This window comes from Dreissena polymorpha, chromosome 11, assembly GCF_020536995.1.
Source record: "Dreissena polymorpha isolate Duluth1 chromosome 11, UMN_Dpol_1.0, whole genome shotgun sequence".
NCBI classification, from domain to species: domain Eukaryota; kingdom Metazoa; phylum Mollusca; class Bivalvia; order Myida; family Dreissenidae; genus Dreissena; species Dreissena polymorpha.
In genome coordinates, this window is record NC_068365.1 from 28,862,412 (window position 1) to 28,877,794 (window position 15,383).

The following is a 15,383-nucleotide window of genomic DNA, read 5'->3' on the forward strand; positions in this document are numbered from 1 at the left end:
ACGTTAAGACAGAGTAGTTTCACTACATGTATAGCTGTTTGAATGTCTACGTTATAATGTTTGAATACTGAATAGTTTAACTACATATAAAGCGCTGTTAATGTTTACATTATTATGAATGAATTATGAGTAGTTTGACTATATAGATCGAAGAATGTCTACGTTATCTTGTGTTAATACACCATTGTTCGACTACATAGATATTTGTGTCAATGTCACGTTATCATTAGTGAATACATCGAATTCTGACTACACATATAGCTGGGTGAATGTCTTCGTTATCATGGGTCAATACAGAGTAGTTTGAATACATAGGTAGAAATGTGAATGTCTGCGTTTTTATGAATCAATACATAGTCCATTCACTACATGGATAGTTGTGTGAATGTCTGCGTTATTTTGAGTCAATACAGAACAGAACTTTTATTTTCACACAGATATTTAACATCTACAACAAGGGCAATATAACAAAGTAAAATATTAAGTACAATATTGCGACTTCCGATAATTTTTACAACAACAACACATATTATACAGTGAGAGTTGGGGTATTTACGATAGAATAAATGTATATAAGAAGATATTTACTAGGAGTTTGTAGGATAAACCAATACTCATACACAGTGATCATTACCTGCGAAGTATGTAACGGTGCGTAATTAAAAACTAATTATGTAGCCCGATATGTCGAGGTTTCTTATATTATTAGTGATCTTTAACCATACTCTAAACAGAGTAGTTTTAAAATATGGAATGCTGTGTGAATGTCAGCGTTATTATGAATATATAATAGTTTGATTTCATATATAGCTGTACGAATGTCTTCGTTATGATTAGTGACTACAAATAAGAATATTAGAATAACAAAAATAATTACACATGTATGTGAACGTCATTTATAAATATGTCATACAGAATAGTCTGTATAATACTAGCTTCAAATGTTAACGAAATTGTTGATCAGTACAACTGTATACAGAAAATTGTGTGCATTTCAAATGTCTATCCTTATAGAACCATGGCTACTTTGATGTGGTAAGGCAAATTACATGCCACTGTCATCAGTCCACTTCGGGCGTGGAATCATCAGAATCGTCCGACAGCATACTCGCCTGAAAAAGCCAACACCCAAAAAAGCTACATACAAGTATATACCTGCGTGCACTTCGTCGTTTGATTACGAGAAATTGACGACAAAAGAAACATCCGAGCGTAAATTGTTTTTTTGTTTCTTCTGTATAAATAATCGCAACGTGGATTCAACAAGTAGAACAAGTATATTAATAAACAAATAGTGGGCCTATTTAAAGTATTTACTATACACATTAAGACACATGACAGTGTATTTCTTTTCAAGTAGCACTTACCCATCCACCGTGCTTCACAATCCAGTCTGCACACTTGTCCTCAACGTAATTGAGACAGTTTTCTTTTATTCGCGTGGCATTCAACCCTACTGTGCCTGCCGCTTTTATGTACGTTTTTGTAAACTGGAAAACGAAGGCAACTCTTCTCCAGCCACGAGGTTTTCAACGTACTGTTGGACTGCACTCGTAAAGCTGTTGTATGCCAGCAAGCCAGTAATATTTTGAATTGATTGGCGGACGGTGGCCTTCAACTGTAGCATACTTTGTATGACATATTTCTTTTATCCAGCATATTCATTTGCAAGAACTTAAACCCACCTCCCCTCATTAATCTTATATCGATTCATTGTATATTCCGTGGCTTCATTTCTCATGATTAACGTTTGGAGAGCATTTTCCCTTTTTATGTTTGCATTAACTTTGCTTTAAAGGCTACAGAAATAATTAATTATGGTTGATGATTTTGGACATGTTTTTTTTTAATCCACCAGATTTTATCTACGCTATTTGCGTTATAAAAGTTAACTAGGGCATTTGTGGTACGTTAGGTATTAAACTGTATAAAAGTAATATATATATTCTTAAAAAAATATTCAATTATATGTTTAAGAATACATGTTAAAATTAGGCTTTATTTATAACATGACATTTAATGAGCAGTTTCACAGATATTTTAAGTGGCAATTGTCGTTTTCTTTCTTTTTTTAATTTTGGCCATGTATGCAAAGTACATTGGAAAGCACATTGAATCTGCAAATTAAAACTTTGGACCAATGTATACATGTTTTATGTGGGCCAAATATTGCTATGAGGTGGACATACCATTGAAATGTTTTATATAAAATGACAAAATAAATATCAAATTAATAAAAAATTTCGGCAACCAAAAGAGCATTCCATACAGTTTTGGTAGTTTGATAGCTAGGCATTCCTGATTGAAAATTGCGTTCTGAGAAAAACACTTTAGACCTCACCTATCAAAATGTTACTTTAAAACGCAAATATTATGGCTTAAAACGATCGGATTAGCTTACATTTCCATTTCGGTCAATATCGTCTGCTATACGGCGCAACTCATGCACGATTTCTTGTTCTAATTCTGTTCGTGGATCCTCTGAAGCGGAGTGGGTTCAGAAACAAAAGCCTTTAGCACACATAACAAATATTGGTACAATGTTTTATTAATTTAGCGACTGTTAAATTCTAAAACAAATGTTCACCTTTATCATTAAATATGTCAAAAATAAAAACAACACATTTGAACTGGAACATAAAGCAACCGACTAATACAAGGGTGTGGGGTTTGGTATTGTTTAGCAACACCTCGGCGTCATTATTAGTTTCTTTATTGAATTTGATCATATGGTCAATTTAAAAACAATCATATATTGTTTTCTTTGTGTAAGGATTCAGTATTAGTTGAAATCCCATTTTATGAACACAATCTTAATTCAGCGACCCAAATTAAAGGTGTACAATATTAGAGAAGTAAATAAGTATAAATGTACCGAAAACTTGTGGAATGTCGTCAGTGTCCTCTGTTAAGACACCAGCTCCTTTCTGCAAGTTACCGCCTGGTTTTTGACTTGATACGTTTTCTTGATCTCCCGAATGAAAACGAACTTGTTCATCGATATCTAATTGAAAAAACTGTTCCAGAAGTCTAACCGTCTCTCTTTGAAATTTCTCCTTATCATCATTCCCGTTCAGTTTTACGTTTAGCTTTCGTCTTTGTGACATGACTCCTGCTACAAATATATATTCGTATTGCATTTATTGGATTGTCCTTTATGTGATTGTGAAAACAAAATTATGCGTTTGATCGGATTGCAAAATAAATAATAACTGCTTTCTGTCGTTTGTTAGCTTATTAACACACTAAGAAATACATCCAGTATTTTTTTCGCAAAATTACAGCCTCATTCAGGCTGTTCCCATTGCCAAAACGTAACATTTCCCCCAACATGTCTGATCATTTTTTAAGCTGCTAACTTTTCAATAAACTCAATAAGTGGTTTATTTAGTTTATTATACAGCAATATGATTCCGTAGTACTTAATAATATAAAGTTAAAAATGCAGTTAAACATAACATTATAAACAATTGAAATACTTTTATTTATTATAATAAAAATAATAATGTTTCATTTTCTAATGGTTAATCGCGCTTTTTCCCAATACAAAAGGCACATGCTGTTTAATATTCAGAAATCACCGACATCAAATATGTGCAATATACGCCCATATTATCATCCGAATATATAGCAAGTTTCATCAAATATTTACATTGATTAATATTATATTAGAATTATATGTATCTAAGATTATTTAGGAATTAAAGATAACTAAGTTTCACTTAGCGTGTAATCAAAGTAACAAGTTATGTATAAATCCAATATAACGGTATTATTTACTATCTATCTATATCTATCTATCTATCTATCTATCTATCTATCTATCTATCTATCTATCTATCTATCTATCTATCTATCTATCTATCTATCTATCTATCTATCTATCTATCTATATATATATATATATATATATATATATATATATATATATATATATATATATATATATATATATATATATATATATATATATATCTATCTATATATATATATATATATATATATATATATATATATATATATATATATATACTGTCTAACTCCCCTGGGTATTATTGACAGGTGCGCAGTCAGTGCAGATAAAAGTGTTAAAAGTGAAAAAGTGAGAAAGATAAAAGTATGTTAGATTTATTATAAGGTGAAGTGATTTAAGGTTAAAAACTGATAAAAACATGTCTCCCGGAGTTCAAGGGGCAGAAGGGGAAAGCAGGGACTGCGTAAACCCTTCAAGACCAGGATGTAAAACTGTAGAGGCAGGGATGTTGTTCTACATAACAATAGCACTTGGGAGAAATAAAAACTTATAATAATTTGCAGTGGTATGGAAATGTCTGTTGGAGAGGGGGTGCATGTGACGAGTGAATCTGGCTTCACACAGCTTTACACAGCCGTTGCCTTCAAAATTGATAATTGCAATGAGGCGACAATTACAAACCGGAAAAAAATCGAGTAAGATAACGAATTTGAATGAGTATGCTACTTAAAAGTACACGTACTATAAATGGAGGCTGTAATTAAAGTCTGTTCAACAAAAAAACATCCATTTGAAGTACACATTATAACATTGTTGTAAAAATCTACATCATCTGCATAAAAAGTGTTAAAATGTAAACCTTTGCTAGAAATGCATGTAACGATCTTGACGACACAATTCAATTTACAATGACGTTAAATATAGCCATTATAAAGGGCGAACATACTTCGTTAAAATAAGTGGAGTACGTGATGACTACTCACGATCACCATAAAACACAAGAACAGTAAAAATTTAATGTATTATGACAAACATATACTTACGTTGCTTTAAGCGATAACAATATATTAGATTGTTCGTTGATCATAGACAGCCCATATTCCTCTGGTTCTTATATACACGCGTATATGGTGTTTGAACCCGCACAAAGAATATGTCGAACGGCAATTTCCGAGCCACGCAAATATTCAAGTCGTACACAGTTATCAACACAGCACGTAAATATGTAATGATATAATTGTGCAAACCACGACCATAAATCTCTTACCCCAGATGTGTTGTGTAGATTCATTAATAATCGAGTCAACGATACACCCGTGATGACGCGTAAAACCAGAAAAAATACATGTTGCAGAAATGAAGGAGTAGGGAAGGTTTTATATGTAGGTTATTGGATTTAATTTGATGTTCACAAAGGCAATGGCCTTCATGCGTTGTTTTAAATGCTGCCATGTCAAAACTTATTAATTGTCTCACGTTTCCAAATGAGTTTTGACTGTGTACGTTTCTGTATAAATGTGTATTAACTAACATTCGCTTAAACGCACACAATTGCCCGAATGTTTGAACTAGGCGAAATTTGTATGAAAAAACAACAACATATGAAACCCTCTCAGATCCACGATTTCTGCAAAACTTTCAAAAACGTCCGACCCTTATCGCCACCTAGAAAATGTTATTAGCTCGATTAGTAATGCATCTCAAAGAAGGGGTGGAGCAAGATATTAACTGCCGTTGGTATGGTGTTGATGCAGGTGTGGGCTCGTGGTCGATTTCTTACACAGCAAAACTACGCTTCGCTGGTTAATAACATAAATAGTGGTTACTAGGAAAAAACTCAAAAGGGGCATGATGAATCCCACGCGCTTTCTTGAGTTGAATCGGCAAAAAAAATCAAAGATATATGTATTGCATGTACTTTGGATTCTTGTCTTTAATAAATGTCTATGATTTACAGTATAAAAAGCAAGAAAATTATGCGTATTGAAGTCAGTTCAGTTAGAGGGGGGTTCAGTTGAAGTCGGTGGACTTTAGAGAACAATAAATTTCGAAGCTGTTTATAACGAGGCCTCCCTATCAGGGGTACTGTCCGTATCGTTTGTCTGGCTAGAAATTCTTTGAGTTTTTTGCGTCTTCTTAAATGGGCCTTTTCACAGATTTTGGCATGTTTTGAAGTTTGCCATTAAATGCTTTATATTGATAAATGTAAACATTGGATCTAAAATGCTCCAGTAAAAAATCAGGAATAAAATTTTAAAAAGTAACCCTCAGCAGGGCTCGACTTACTGACCACCTGGAGTCCTGGAGTAAAAACTCTACCAATTAGACCACTCGGCCATCCTGCCAAGTATGTATGACAGTTGTATTTTATACTTTATATAAGCTATCTTCGTAGTTTCACAAAATATAACGACTACAACAGAACTCTCCAAATTATTCAATCGTTCCGCGTTGCAACGCTTTATAATTTTCAGGTTTTTGAATCATCAAAAGATGCATATAATGGCCATATTAGAGCATGGTAAATGTTCAGTATTACTTTTTCCTCACAAATATCATAACTAAAACGAAAATTTGCGAATCTGAAACAACTTTATTCAATTTTGTCAATTTACCAAAACGTGAAAAGGCCCCTTTAAATGGATATACGCTACAAGAATACTGTAAGCCCTCACGACATCTGTAATTCCAATAGACATCTGTAAGGTGTAAATACATAATGCGATATAGGTGTACATGGTCTGTTTCGCGAATTAAAGTTTAAATAAAACAGAACACGCTTCATACCAAAGTAAAGTTAATTAAAGAAAATAGTCTGTTAACTTTCGTCACTTTTCCATGGAGTGGTGATGAACGCGAAAATGGATTTACAATGGTTCTAGAAAACAGGTGTTCAGTGTTGCTCTAAATGGATATAAAGTTTATGTCAAAAATAAGTTTGCAGTGCTCCTCGAAAACTATATATATTTACATCTACAGGGTGCAGGATCACGTGACTTAGTGGGGTTTCCAATTAAACGTTAATGGATGAAAACATTTTTTCTTATGAATTTCAACTAGTGCATAAAGACAGATTTTTATGCTGCTTATGGCCATTTGAAATACATCAGAATTACCTTATTTAAAGCCACACACCTTGAAATGAAATACATGTTATCAACACATATATAGATGCAATTAGAAAGTGTGCAAAATTGTCATTAAATCTATAGCCTAGTAAGCAAGTAAATTATTCTCTTTTTTTTAATTTTAAAACCGAAAGTAGGATTTCTATACGTAAGTGTCCATTTCAACAAACGCGATTATATTTAGTTTTAAAGCGCACAAAAGACGGATTTTTACCTTGTAACCACCAGATATAATCTAATAGGCATAGATAAAATTAAATATATAGCCTAGTTAGCAAGTAATTTATTATTTTTCAAAAGGTACCGCTTTTAAAACCGAAAGTAGGATTTCTAGACGTATACGTCCATTTCGCCAAACGCGATTATTTTTAAGTTTTAAAGCGTAAAAGAGACGGATTTCTACCTTTTAACCACCAGATATATTCAAATTGGCATATATTAATTATGTTTCTTATTTATGCTTAAATTAACTGTGCCATGTATTTCATTTCAAGGTGTGTTGATAGCCCTAGTATACTCCCTGTATTATTCTCAAATACAAGTTTCCCTTGATCACATAAAGTTAACTTGGTTGGTCAGATGAAATCTTCGAAGTCGTTCAAAAAGTTCATTAACTCTGAATAAGATTGCCGCATGGACTTACAACGAAATTTCCATTCCTCACAGGGTGATCGAATGCATCATATAATTATTAATATTCTACAAAATCAAAGATGAACGCGATAGCGTGACTTTCCCCAAAGTACTACTTATATTGTTGTGAAAGCCTGCTGTTAGAAGATTTTCACCAACAGTTCAAAGCACTCTTTAAATGACAGAGATGATCACGCTATGCAAATCATGCATAAATGAGGCGACACAATACAATATGAAAATATTGACCAACGAGGCGCAGCCGAGGAGATTATGTTTGTCTGATTTTTTATATCAAGTAATAAACTTTGGGTCAGAAACAATAGTTGTTTTGCTATGGTACTTTATATTAAACAGTTATCTTTAACTGGCGTTACACGCTCATTTTTAGCTCGGCTGTTTTTGGAGAAAACCCGATGTATTGTCATAGCCAGCTCGTCGTGTCGTCCGCCGTCCGCCGTAGGCGTCGTGCTAAAACCTTAACATTGGCTCTAAAATCAAAGTTCTTCCACCTTCAACTTTAAAACTGCTAATAAAGCTGCACCTTGATGAGTTCTACACGCCATACTCATTTTTGGGTCACTATGTCAAAGGTCAAGGTCACTGTGACCTCTAACAAAAAATCTGACAAGCTGTCATTTTTTCAAAACTGCACCCGCAGCCGAGCGTTGGCACCCGTTATGCGGTGCTCTTGTTTATTTTAACGATAAAATGCGCACCAAACGTTGTTAATGAGGATATTGTTTTGCACAAATGTTATTTCGAGCGTGTAGATACGGGTATGAACGCCAGCTTATTTTAGAGCAAAACTATTGCAGTGAGAGAAAAAAAAAGGCAAACTCGAGAATATGGTGTGTTCTCGTTCCACGACACTGTCTTAACCTATGATATTGCGTTTATGCATAGATGCTGCAATTCATAACACATATAAAAGTTAAAACGAAACCGACAATGTGCGAGAACACTGATGTACTTATAGCCATAACGATGATTACCAAAACACATATCAAAGTATCCGTTTATAGAGATCAGCATGTAAATCAATTTATAAAGTACTAGATTATTAATTGTATTTGCTTACTTACTTTGGTACAAACAAAGAGATGATGCATAGAGATATGAAACATTATGTTATTGAACATCTTCGTATAATGGGATATAAATCTTGCACAATAAAAAAGCATATAAAGCAAAAGTTTGACCGACCTAAATACAGCGGTTGGTTTGGAGATGCTTGTGGAAACAAACTTTATTTTGGGCCGTATGAGTCAATCAATTGTAGTTTGTCTACATTTGTATAACATTGCATGAATGCTAACATTAAAATGTTTCCAGTGGTTAAACATTAATGTTGCTATTAACATAGCTCTATATGAATGTACAAGCTTGTATGAGTTCATCCCCAATGGTCTGTTTATATACAGCTGGCGAATCGTAATTCACAGGATACATCGTATTGCCTTTCAATATAGCTTTTATGATGGATGAATACTATTGTCATCTCGAAGATCATCAGTCTCTTTCTGACGTGGTATCATCAGAATCACCAGACAGCATGTTTTGCTGTAAGAGGTCATATTTTATACAGCCTCATGTCAAATTGAATTACACCATACTACATGTTACATTTATAAAGTATAATTCAATAAACATTACCTATCCCACTTACCCATCCACCTCGCTTTAAAATCCAGTCCGCACACTTTTCCTCCACGTATGTAAGGCAGTTTTCCGTGATCCTTTTCGCATTCAAACCTGCAGTTCCCGCCGCTTGCACGGCCCAGTTGGTGAACTGAAAAACAAATGCAGCTTGTCTCCAGCCCACGAGGTTGTCAACATACTGATTCAAGGCGCTCTTAAAACTGTTGTATGCTAGCAGGCCGGCGGTCTCCTCGGTTGCTTGGCGGATTTTGGACGTTAACTGGAACAGATAACGATATTTTGTTTTACATGCATGTATCAAGATTTATGGCAACTTTATTAGCGGATTAAGCTCAATGATATTCATAATATAGACAATTTATTTTATGATATACAATAAATAACCAGAATATACGTGGATTGTATTTATTCCTATGTTGAAACTAACCATACATTCAATAAATCATTGTATGTCAAAGTTATCAAAAGCCTGTGATAAGTATTGGCGTAAAGGCCGCAGTATGTGGCGCAAAACCCTGTGAGCAGTTGGTGTGTTAAATAATAATTTCCTAGCCGTGATGGTTACTAATTTGGACTTGCACGGAGCGTAACCGCGTATGTATACCTGTGCCAGTGACCCACTATATAACCCTCTGGCAGCCACACTATATAACCCTCTGGCATATAGTGAAGCATTCCAGCAAGAAGTAGCATTCCAGAAAATGTCACATGTGCACATTCGGAGAACCTCGGCGTTAGCAACCTGTTAGCGTCCCTTGATACGAGGTAGCGAACAACCTTACTCGTTTTGTATTCAAAAATAAATGGAAATTATTCCTTATGGAAATGAATAATTTGTTTTGTAATGCATATCTGTCTTTATGTGAAATGTCTCAGTTAGAATAGACAGACATCTTTCAAATAATACGTGCACGTAGATTTGTATGTACATATATTCAAATACATTATATTCAAGTTTTAATATATTTATATTCTAATAAGTAAATCATAATTACAGCAATATAATATATATGTAATTACATTACTGTTTTCGGCGATTACTGTTTTTTTTTTGGCGATTATACGCTTTGAGAAAATATTATAAGTGCTCACTATATGATTAACCACAACAGACATACTTAAGATGAATAAATAATTATGATCTGCAAACAAAACAGAATTGCGTTCCATCGGTTTCGGTTGTTTATATTTACGTATAACAATTTAAATAACAATAGAATTACAACGCTATGTTTAGCTTCTATGCGTAGACATAAATACTTGTTCAACGATCAAATGTGAAACTTTCCCATACACGATGCGATGATCAGGCATAAACAAGTATTAATTTAGCTTACTTTTCCATTTTGGTCAATCTCGTCTGCTATACGTCGCAACTCCTGAACAAGCTCTTCTTCTAATTGTGTCCGTGTTTCTTCTGTAACGGAATCCTCTAGAAACACAAGTGTAACCGGTGACGCATTAACAATGAGGAGCCTGTTTAACAAAAGATATATGCTTATCAGACTCAGTGTAAATTTCACTTTTCTGACATCGAGTCTTGTATGAGTTTCCCCTTAATATAAAACAAATAGAGGACGAAATTATTTTGCATTCAGAGACATTATACTGTCCAGTTGATAAAATATTCAATAACATACTAAATTTAATTTAATTTTTCGTTTGAAATTTTAAAGTTTAAGTAACATATTTGTAAAGTTGTATTTGTTACCGAAGTAAATTTTAAATATCACACGATTTTAATGAAAATAACCTAGCCATATTGGATGACATTACAGTGATGAACATAATTATTTTGTTAAGTTTTTTTTATTCCAGCTGCCACCTGTATGCTTGTCAATGTAAATTGAAAATTGATCGTGACTCATTTCGTTAAACTAACATAGCAAAAAACCAAAAGCAATTTGTGCGTCGTGATTATCGCTTAAATTGGGGATGTTAAACTAGCATATAAGATCTTAAATTAATAGTGATAGCGAATTTGAACACAAAATGCATCGATATGCTGGATAAAAGTGCTTTACTAAGCGTCGTATTTGCGCATCATAATCTTCTTAAATGTATAATGTTAATTATATCAGCGAACCAAAGTTTTGTTCTACATGCATTCTGAAAAGTATATGTCTGTACCTGCGTTGTCACTGTCGTCTGCCGTCTCTGTTAGTGTTACTGCGGATGTTAGAAATTCACCAGCTGATGTGCGCGTGGGTACCTTTTTAGGGCCAAAAGACGTTTTCAGTCGTTGAGGCGGTAGTGGTGGTTTAGCAACGCATTCGTTCATATTAGCAACGCATTTTTTAAAATCTGAGTGCAAGAAATGTTCCAAAAGTTTTGCTGTCTCCTTTCGAAATGTCGCCTTACAACAATTTCCATGTCGTTGCATTGTATTTATATTTGTGAATGTGATGTATTGGTTGGATACAAAATATGTAGTTTTGTTCTGATAACAAATTGTTGAAACTATACAGGTGATATTTTTGGCATCAAATTTTTGTATAAGAACACTACTGTCGTTTAAATTTACAGTGAACTCTGAAAAACAAGAAGTTACGTCCTTTTAAATTGACATGATCATCGCAATCTTCGGCTTTCTAAATTCCTTTTCGAAATCAGACATTGACCGGTTCTTTATTTTAGGGATTGCATGTAAATCTATAATAACAGTTTGGGAAGCACAGTTAACAAGTTACATTTCTCAATTAAAATAAATATTAGAAAGGTGTCCACCAAGTTGGCACGCGTTATTCTTGTGATCACAAAATTGCACAAAATATCAAACTTTTCGTGTGTTTAAACCATAAACCAAACATTATAACAAATCAAAAGTTTTGATAGGTTTTACAAAATCCAACAATTAACTTTGAATGGTTATTATAAAAAATCATAAAAGTTTTTGTTCATAATAATTATCATTTCCAATTTATAAGAGAACATATAATCGCCAATAACTTAACATCCTTTGTATGCCCTCGCATACACAAACGAGATTCCTACCTTACATGCTTTCAAAAACATATTCCTTTAAAATACATGTATATATCAATAGTTTAGCTTTTTATACAAAACTGCACCTGCACATTATAATTGCGTTGATGACACTAGTGCCCAAAGTTGTCAAGAAGGAAAGTTAGTGAAGTCTAATTTCTAATTTCCGATCTATTGTCTTGTTGAGGACATTCCAAGTGCGTAAACTACTCTGACTGTATTTTACGTCCTTAAAATGAATACATTGTATTGACTAGTACATTTAACTGAATGTAGAGCAAGTATATGTTACAAGTTTGGTTTGGCATGCTATTGCATCGGAGGTCATTTACGGCATTATATCACATACATCCGATATATGAACCTGTTATTCCCGAGTGAACATATACAAATGAAATTTAAATTAATTGAAGTACATAATTTGACAACATATAATCTACCAATTCTACACTTATAACTATTAGTCGTTCTAGCAGGATATCGACTCGTCGTGCTAACCTTGAATTTCGTTGCTTGTCGCGTTAGTCAAATTGTTGGTATACATTGGAAATGTTATTAGGTGGTGAATTATTCACGTCCGCATTTATTATTGCACTCCAAAAAGAAATATTGAACTGATATTTTGGAAGATTTGCCGTGTGTTTGCCGTGCTTGCGTGCATTGTTACTTACAAACAAGGAATTTGCCTAGAATGATAGACTAAACTACTCATCTGGTATCACATATCTATATAAACGGGAAAGCGCTCATCTTTACCCATAGCCAGGGCTTTATTTCGTTTAAATCTAGAAAATAATAAGATAGTTACGTGGATTTGAATTTTCTTAGCAGTGGCAATATTTACCATTTTCGTCTTTGCGTGATAGCCCAAATGACGTCACGGACCACGTAGTATGGCCACACTGCTTTTGTGCATAGTATTTATTACATTGTCAATTACGCCCGCAATTACGTCAGTTTGTCTTCGTCAAATAATTTAGTTCTTCGTCAATGCTTTGAGCCTAAAAGTACATAATTGAACATCTCAAACAGGAAGTTCATTAAGCTGAACTTTGGATTATTGAACCTGTTATTGAATAAGAAACAGGACAAAGACAATATACCCCCGATCTATCGATCCGGGGGCATAAAAACAACATACAACGTGATGATGTACAGCTTCAGAACCTAGTTAACAAGCAGAACTACAGAACTCTGTTAAATTAATGTATTGCATTTGTTTGTCATATTCACATTCAATGAAGACTTTAAAATGTTATTTATTATTTCTTAACACATACTATACTGATGATGAAAACAATGTTAACAGTAAATGGTCTATCTTTCAATACAACAAAAGTTGTAACAACCAAAAACAGGATAAACAACGCTACAAATTACAGATATAGGTTAACATGGAAGAATAAACTCTTTGAATGATATGGCACTAAGTGAAGCATTGCTGCATTTATATTGTTTAGTGTGTGTTTTTTCCATCAGCACACACAAGGAATGGTCACAATGATAGAAAAAGATTTTTCCAGGGTAACAGCTACTCAAAACATTTTAGAAATTCGTGTTTTAACTTTTAATTTACTTACTTGAATTGTATTTAATTTTAACATTCATGAGAAAATTAATGATTGCTTTTCCAACTAAAAAGTATAGGTTTTGTAAATAAAAAACATACTGCAGGCTTAAATTCATTTAACGAACATTTTGACACATTATAAGTGTGTGTGAAATCTATTTTGTAATAACCTAATCTGAAATAACATTTTACTCAGAAGCACTATGTTAACTTTAATTCAAAATTTCACACATATGCCTTTGTTGATATAAATTTGATTCACATGTTTTGCCTTTAGTGTAAGGAAGTTTACTGCAGCAAATGCATGTATAATGTTTGGTTGAGTGCTTTTGCTGGCAAGTAAGATTTAACTTCTCTTAAAATAACCCCAAAATAGTACAAAACCAATATTATAGAAATGTATGAAGTACAAAACACTGTAAACAATTATATAAAAGGAAAGTTCATAGTATAATATGAATATGTCTCTCGAAAAAATGTAAATTAGTATAAAAACAATAAAAATTTAGAAAAACAATAATAAAATGGATAACATTATATAAATGTTCAAGAGCTACCCATAAGCCACAAAAAAAAATTCACGAGCAATTAATTATGCGCAAAACAAAACAAAAATTATAGTATATATTTAACTTATTTTGTGAAGATATATTAATTTTTATAATTCATTTATATATAATTAATTATTCATGGTACTTTTTTAAAGGTGGACATATCTTTAATACTTATTAATCAAAACATGCTAACATAATATATTATGTTCTATCTTTCTTAACCTTACAGTGACTTATTCAAACAATAACGCTATCTTTTTATTATGTAAAACAAGCAAAAATCTGTAATAAAGTGAAACTTTTTAAAACATTCAATAACCTACACATTGTGTATAATTACAAATACATAGAAGATCATGTATCTAAAGTATCTAAAGCATGTATCTTGACATCTAAAGATTGTACTCAGATCCATGTATTTATCTCCCAATATATACAGGTACACGAATACATATTCTAAGCTGAGTTGATTTCTCAGTCAAAGAATTCTTCTATGTTGTATGTGGTTGCAGGGATATTCCTACACATGTACTATACCATATTTATTATTGTACACTGAAGCACAAATACATACAATAGTGCAGACATTAATGTACTTATATTTTTTTTAAATTCATGACTATCAGCTATAAAGAAACAGCTAAAACTTTAGAACATTTGGGAATTCAGACTTGGAATTTGGATGCTGAATTAATTACTTTGATCCTACACTTAATATTAATTAAAAACTGACACCAATATCTACTATACAAACAAGTACTATACAATTTCATAAAAAAAAATCAACAATATGAGATCAAAACACAGCTTATTTTTCGAATTCTAACAATAAAATGAAATAATTGAAACTAAAGCTTGGTAAAAAAAAAGTGACATTACCCCCCACACACACCCCCCACCCCCCACCCCCGCTTTGTCAGTTATGTTCAAAAGGTCAAAGGCAAATAAGCCTGCACCATTTTGTCAGATATGTTCAAAGTATCGAAGACAAATAGCCTCCATCGCTTAATCAACTAAATTAAAGGCTGGAAAGGTTGGAAAGAAAATAATTCAGGAATTTTTGGATTAGTAGGGATTACTAGTTTTTGCACAGCTGA

At 33.0% G+C, this 15,383-nt stretch overlaps 2 protein-coding genes across 5 annotated transcripts; both read right to left on the bottom strand.

Moving 5' to 3' along the window:
* Window positions 1–410: 410 nt before the first annotated feature.
* Window positions 411–5,028, bottom strand: LOC127850841 (uncharacterized). Of its 2 annotated transcripts, none has more exons than XR_008035473.1 (5): window positions 4,798–5,028; window positions 2,876–3,115; window positions 2,402–2,481; window positions 1,368–1,618; window positions 411–1,112 (listed from the first exon to the last, which is right to left on the bottom strand). XR_008035473.1 is itself a non-coding variant. In XM_052384188.1 (5 exons), exons 2-5 carry the CDS (start codon window positions 3,105–3,107, stop codon window positions 1,062–1,064), a joined length of 486 nt encoding a protein of 161 aa, XP_052240148.1. In that variant the 5' UTR covers window positions 3,108–3,115; window positions 4,798–5,028; the 3' UTR covers window positions 411–1,061. The 2 variants fall into 2 exon arrangements, 1 of the variants encoding a protein (XP_052240148.1); XM_052384188.1 differs by having other exon boundaries at window positions 1,368–1,490.
* A 3,493-nt stretch (window positions 5,029–8,521) lies between these two features.
* LOC127850836 (uncharacterized) lies at window positions 8,522–12,378 on the bottom strand. Of its 3 annotated transcripts, none has more exons than XM_052384181.1 (5): window positions 12,249–12,378; window positions 11,308–11,709; window positions 10,515–10,609; window positions 9,185–9,436; window positions 8,522–9,078 (listed from the first exon to the last, which is right to left on the bottom strand). In XM_052384181.1, exons 2-5 carry the CDS (start codon window positions 11,558–11,560, stop codon window positions 9,028–9,030), a joined length of 651 nt encoding a protein of 216 aa, XP_052240141.1. In that variant the 5' UTR covers window positions 11,561–11,709; window positions 12,249–12,378; the 3' UTR covers window positions 8,522–9,027. The 3 variants fall into 3 exon arrangements, with proteins under 3 accessions (XP_052240141.1, XP_052240142.1, XP_052240140.1); XM_052384182.1 differs by having other exon boundaries at window positions 10,515–10,594; window positions 12,172–12,327; XM_052384180.1 differs by having other exon boundaries at window positions 12,172–12,326.
* Between the last annotated feature and the right edge of the window lie 3,005 nt (window positions 12,379–15,383).

What these genes read in the sequence shown, in the direction of transcription:
- LOC127850841 (XM_052384188.1), bottom strand. Translation starts at nt 3,107, where the DNA reads ATGTCACAAAGACGAAAGCTAAACGTAAAACTGAACGGGAATGATGAT. An exon ending in CGACATTCCACAAGTTTTCG is followed by an intron (nt 2,482 to 2,875) that starts GTACATTTATAC and finishes ACTCCGCTTCAG; the next exon opens with AGGATCCACGAACAGAATTA. An exon ending in ATATTGACCGAAATGGAAAT is followed by an intron (nt 1,491 to 2,401) that starts GTAAGCTAATCC and finishes TTCGTTTTCCAG; the next exon opens with TTTACAAAAACGTACATAAA.
- LOC127850836 (XM_052384181.1), bottom strand. Translation starts at nt 11,560, where the DNA reads ATGCAACGACATGGAAATTGTTGTAAGGCGACATTTCGAAAGGAGACA. An exon ending in AGATTGACCAAAATGGAAAA is followed by an intron (nt 9,437 to 10,514) that starts GTAAGCTAAATT and finishes TATCTGTTCCAG; the next exon opens with TTAACGTCCAAAATCCGCCA. An exon ending in TTTTAAAGCGAGGTGGATGG is followed by an intron (nt 9,079 to 9,184) that starts GTAAGTGGGATA and finishes GACCTCTTACAG; the next exon opens with CAAAACATGCTGTCTGGTGA.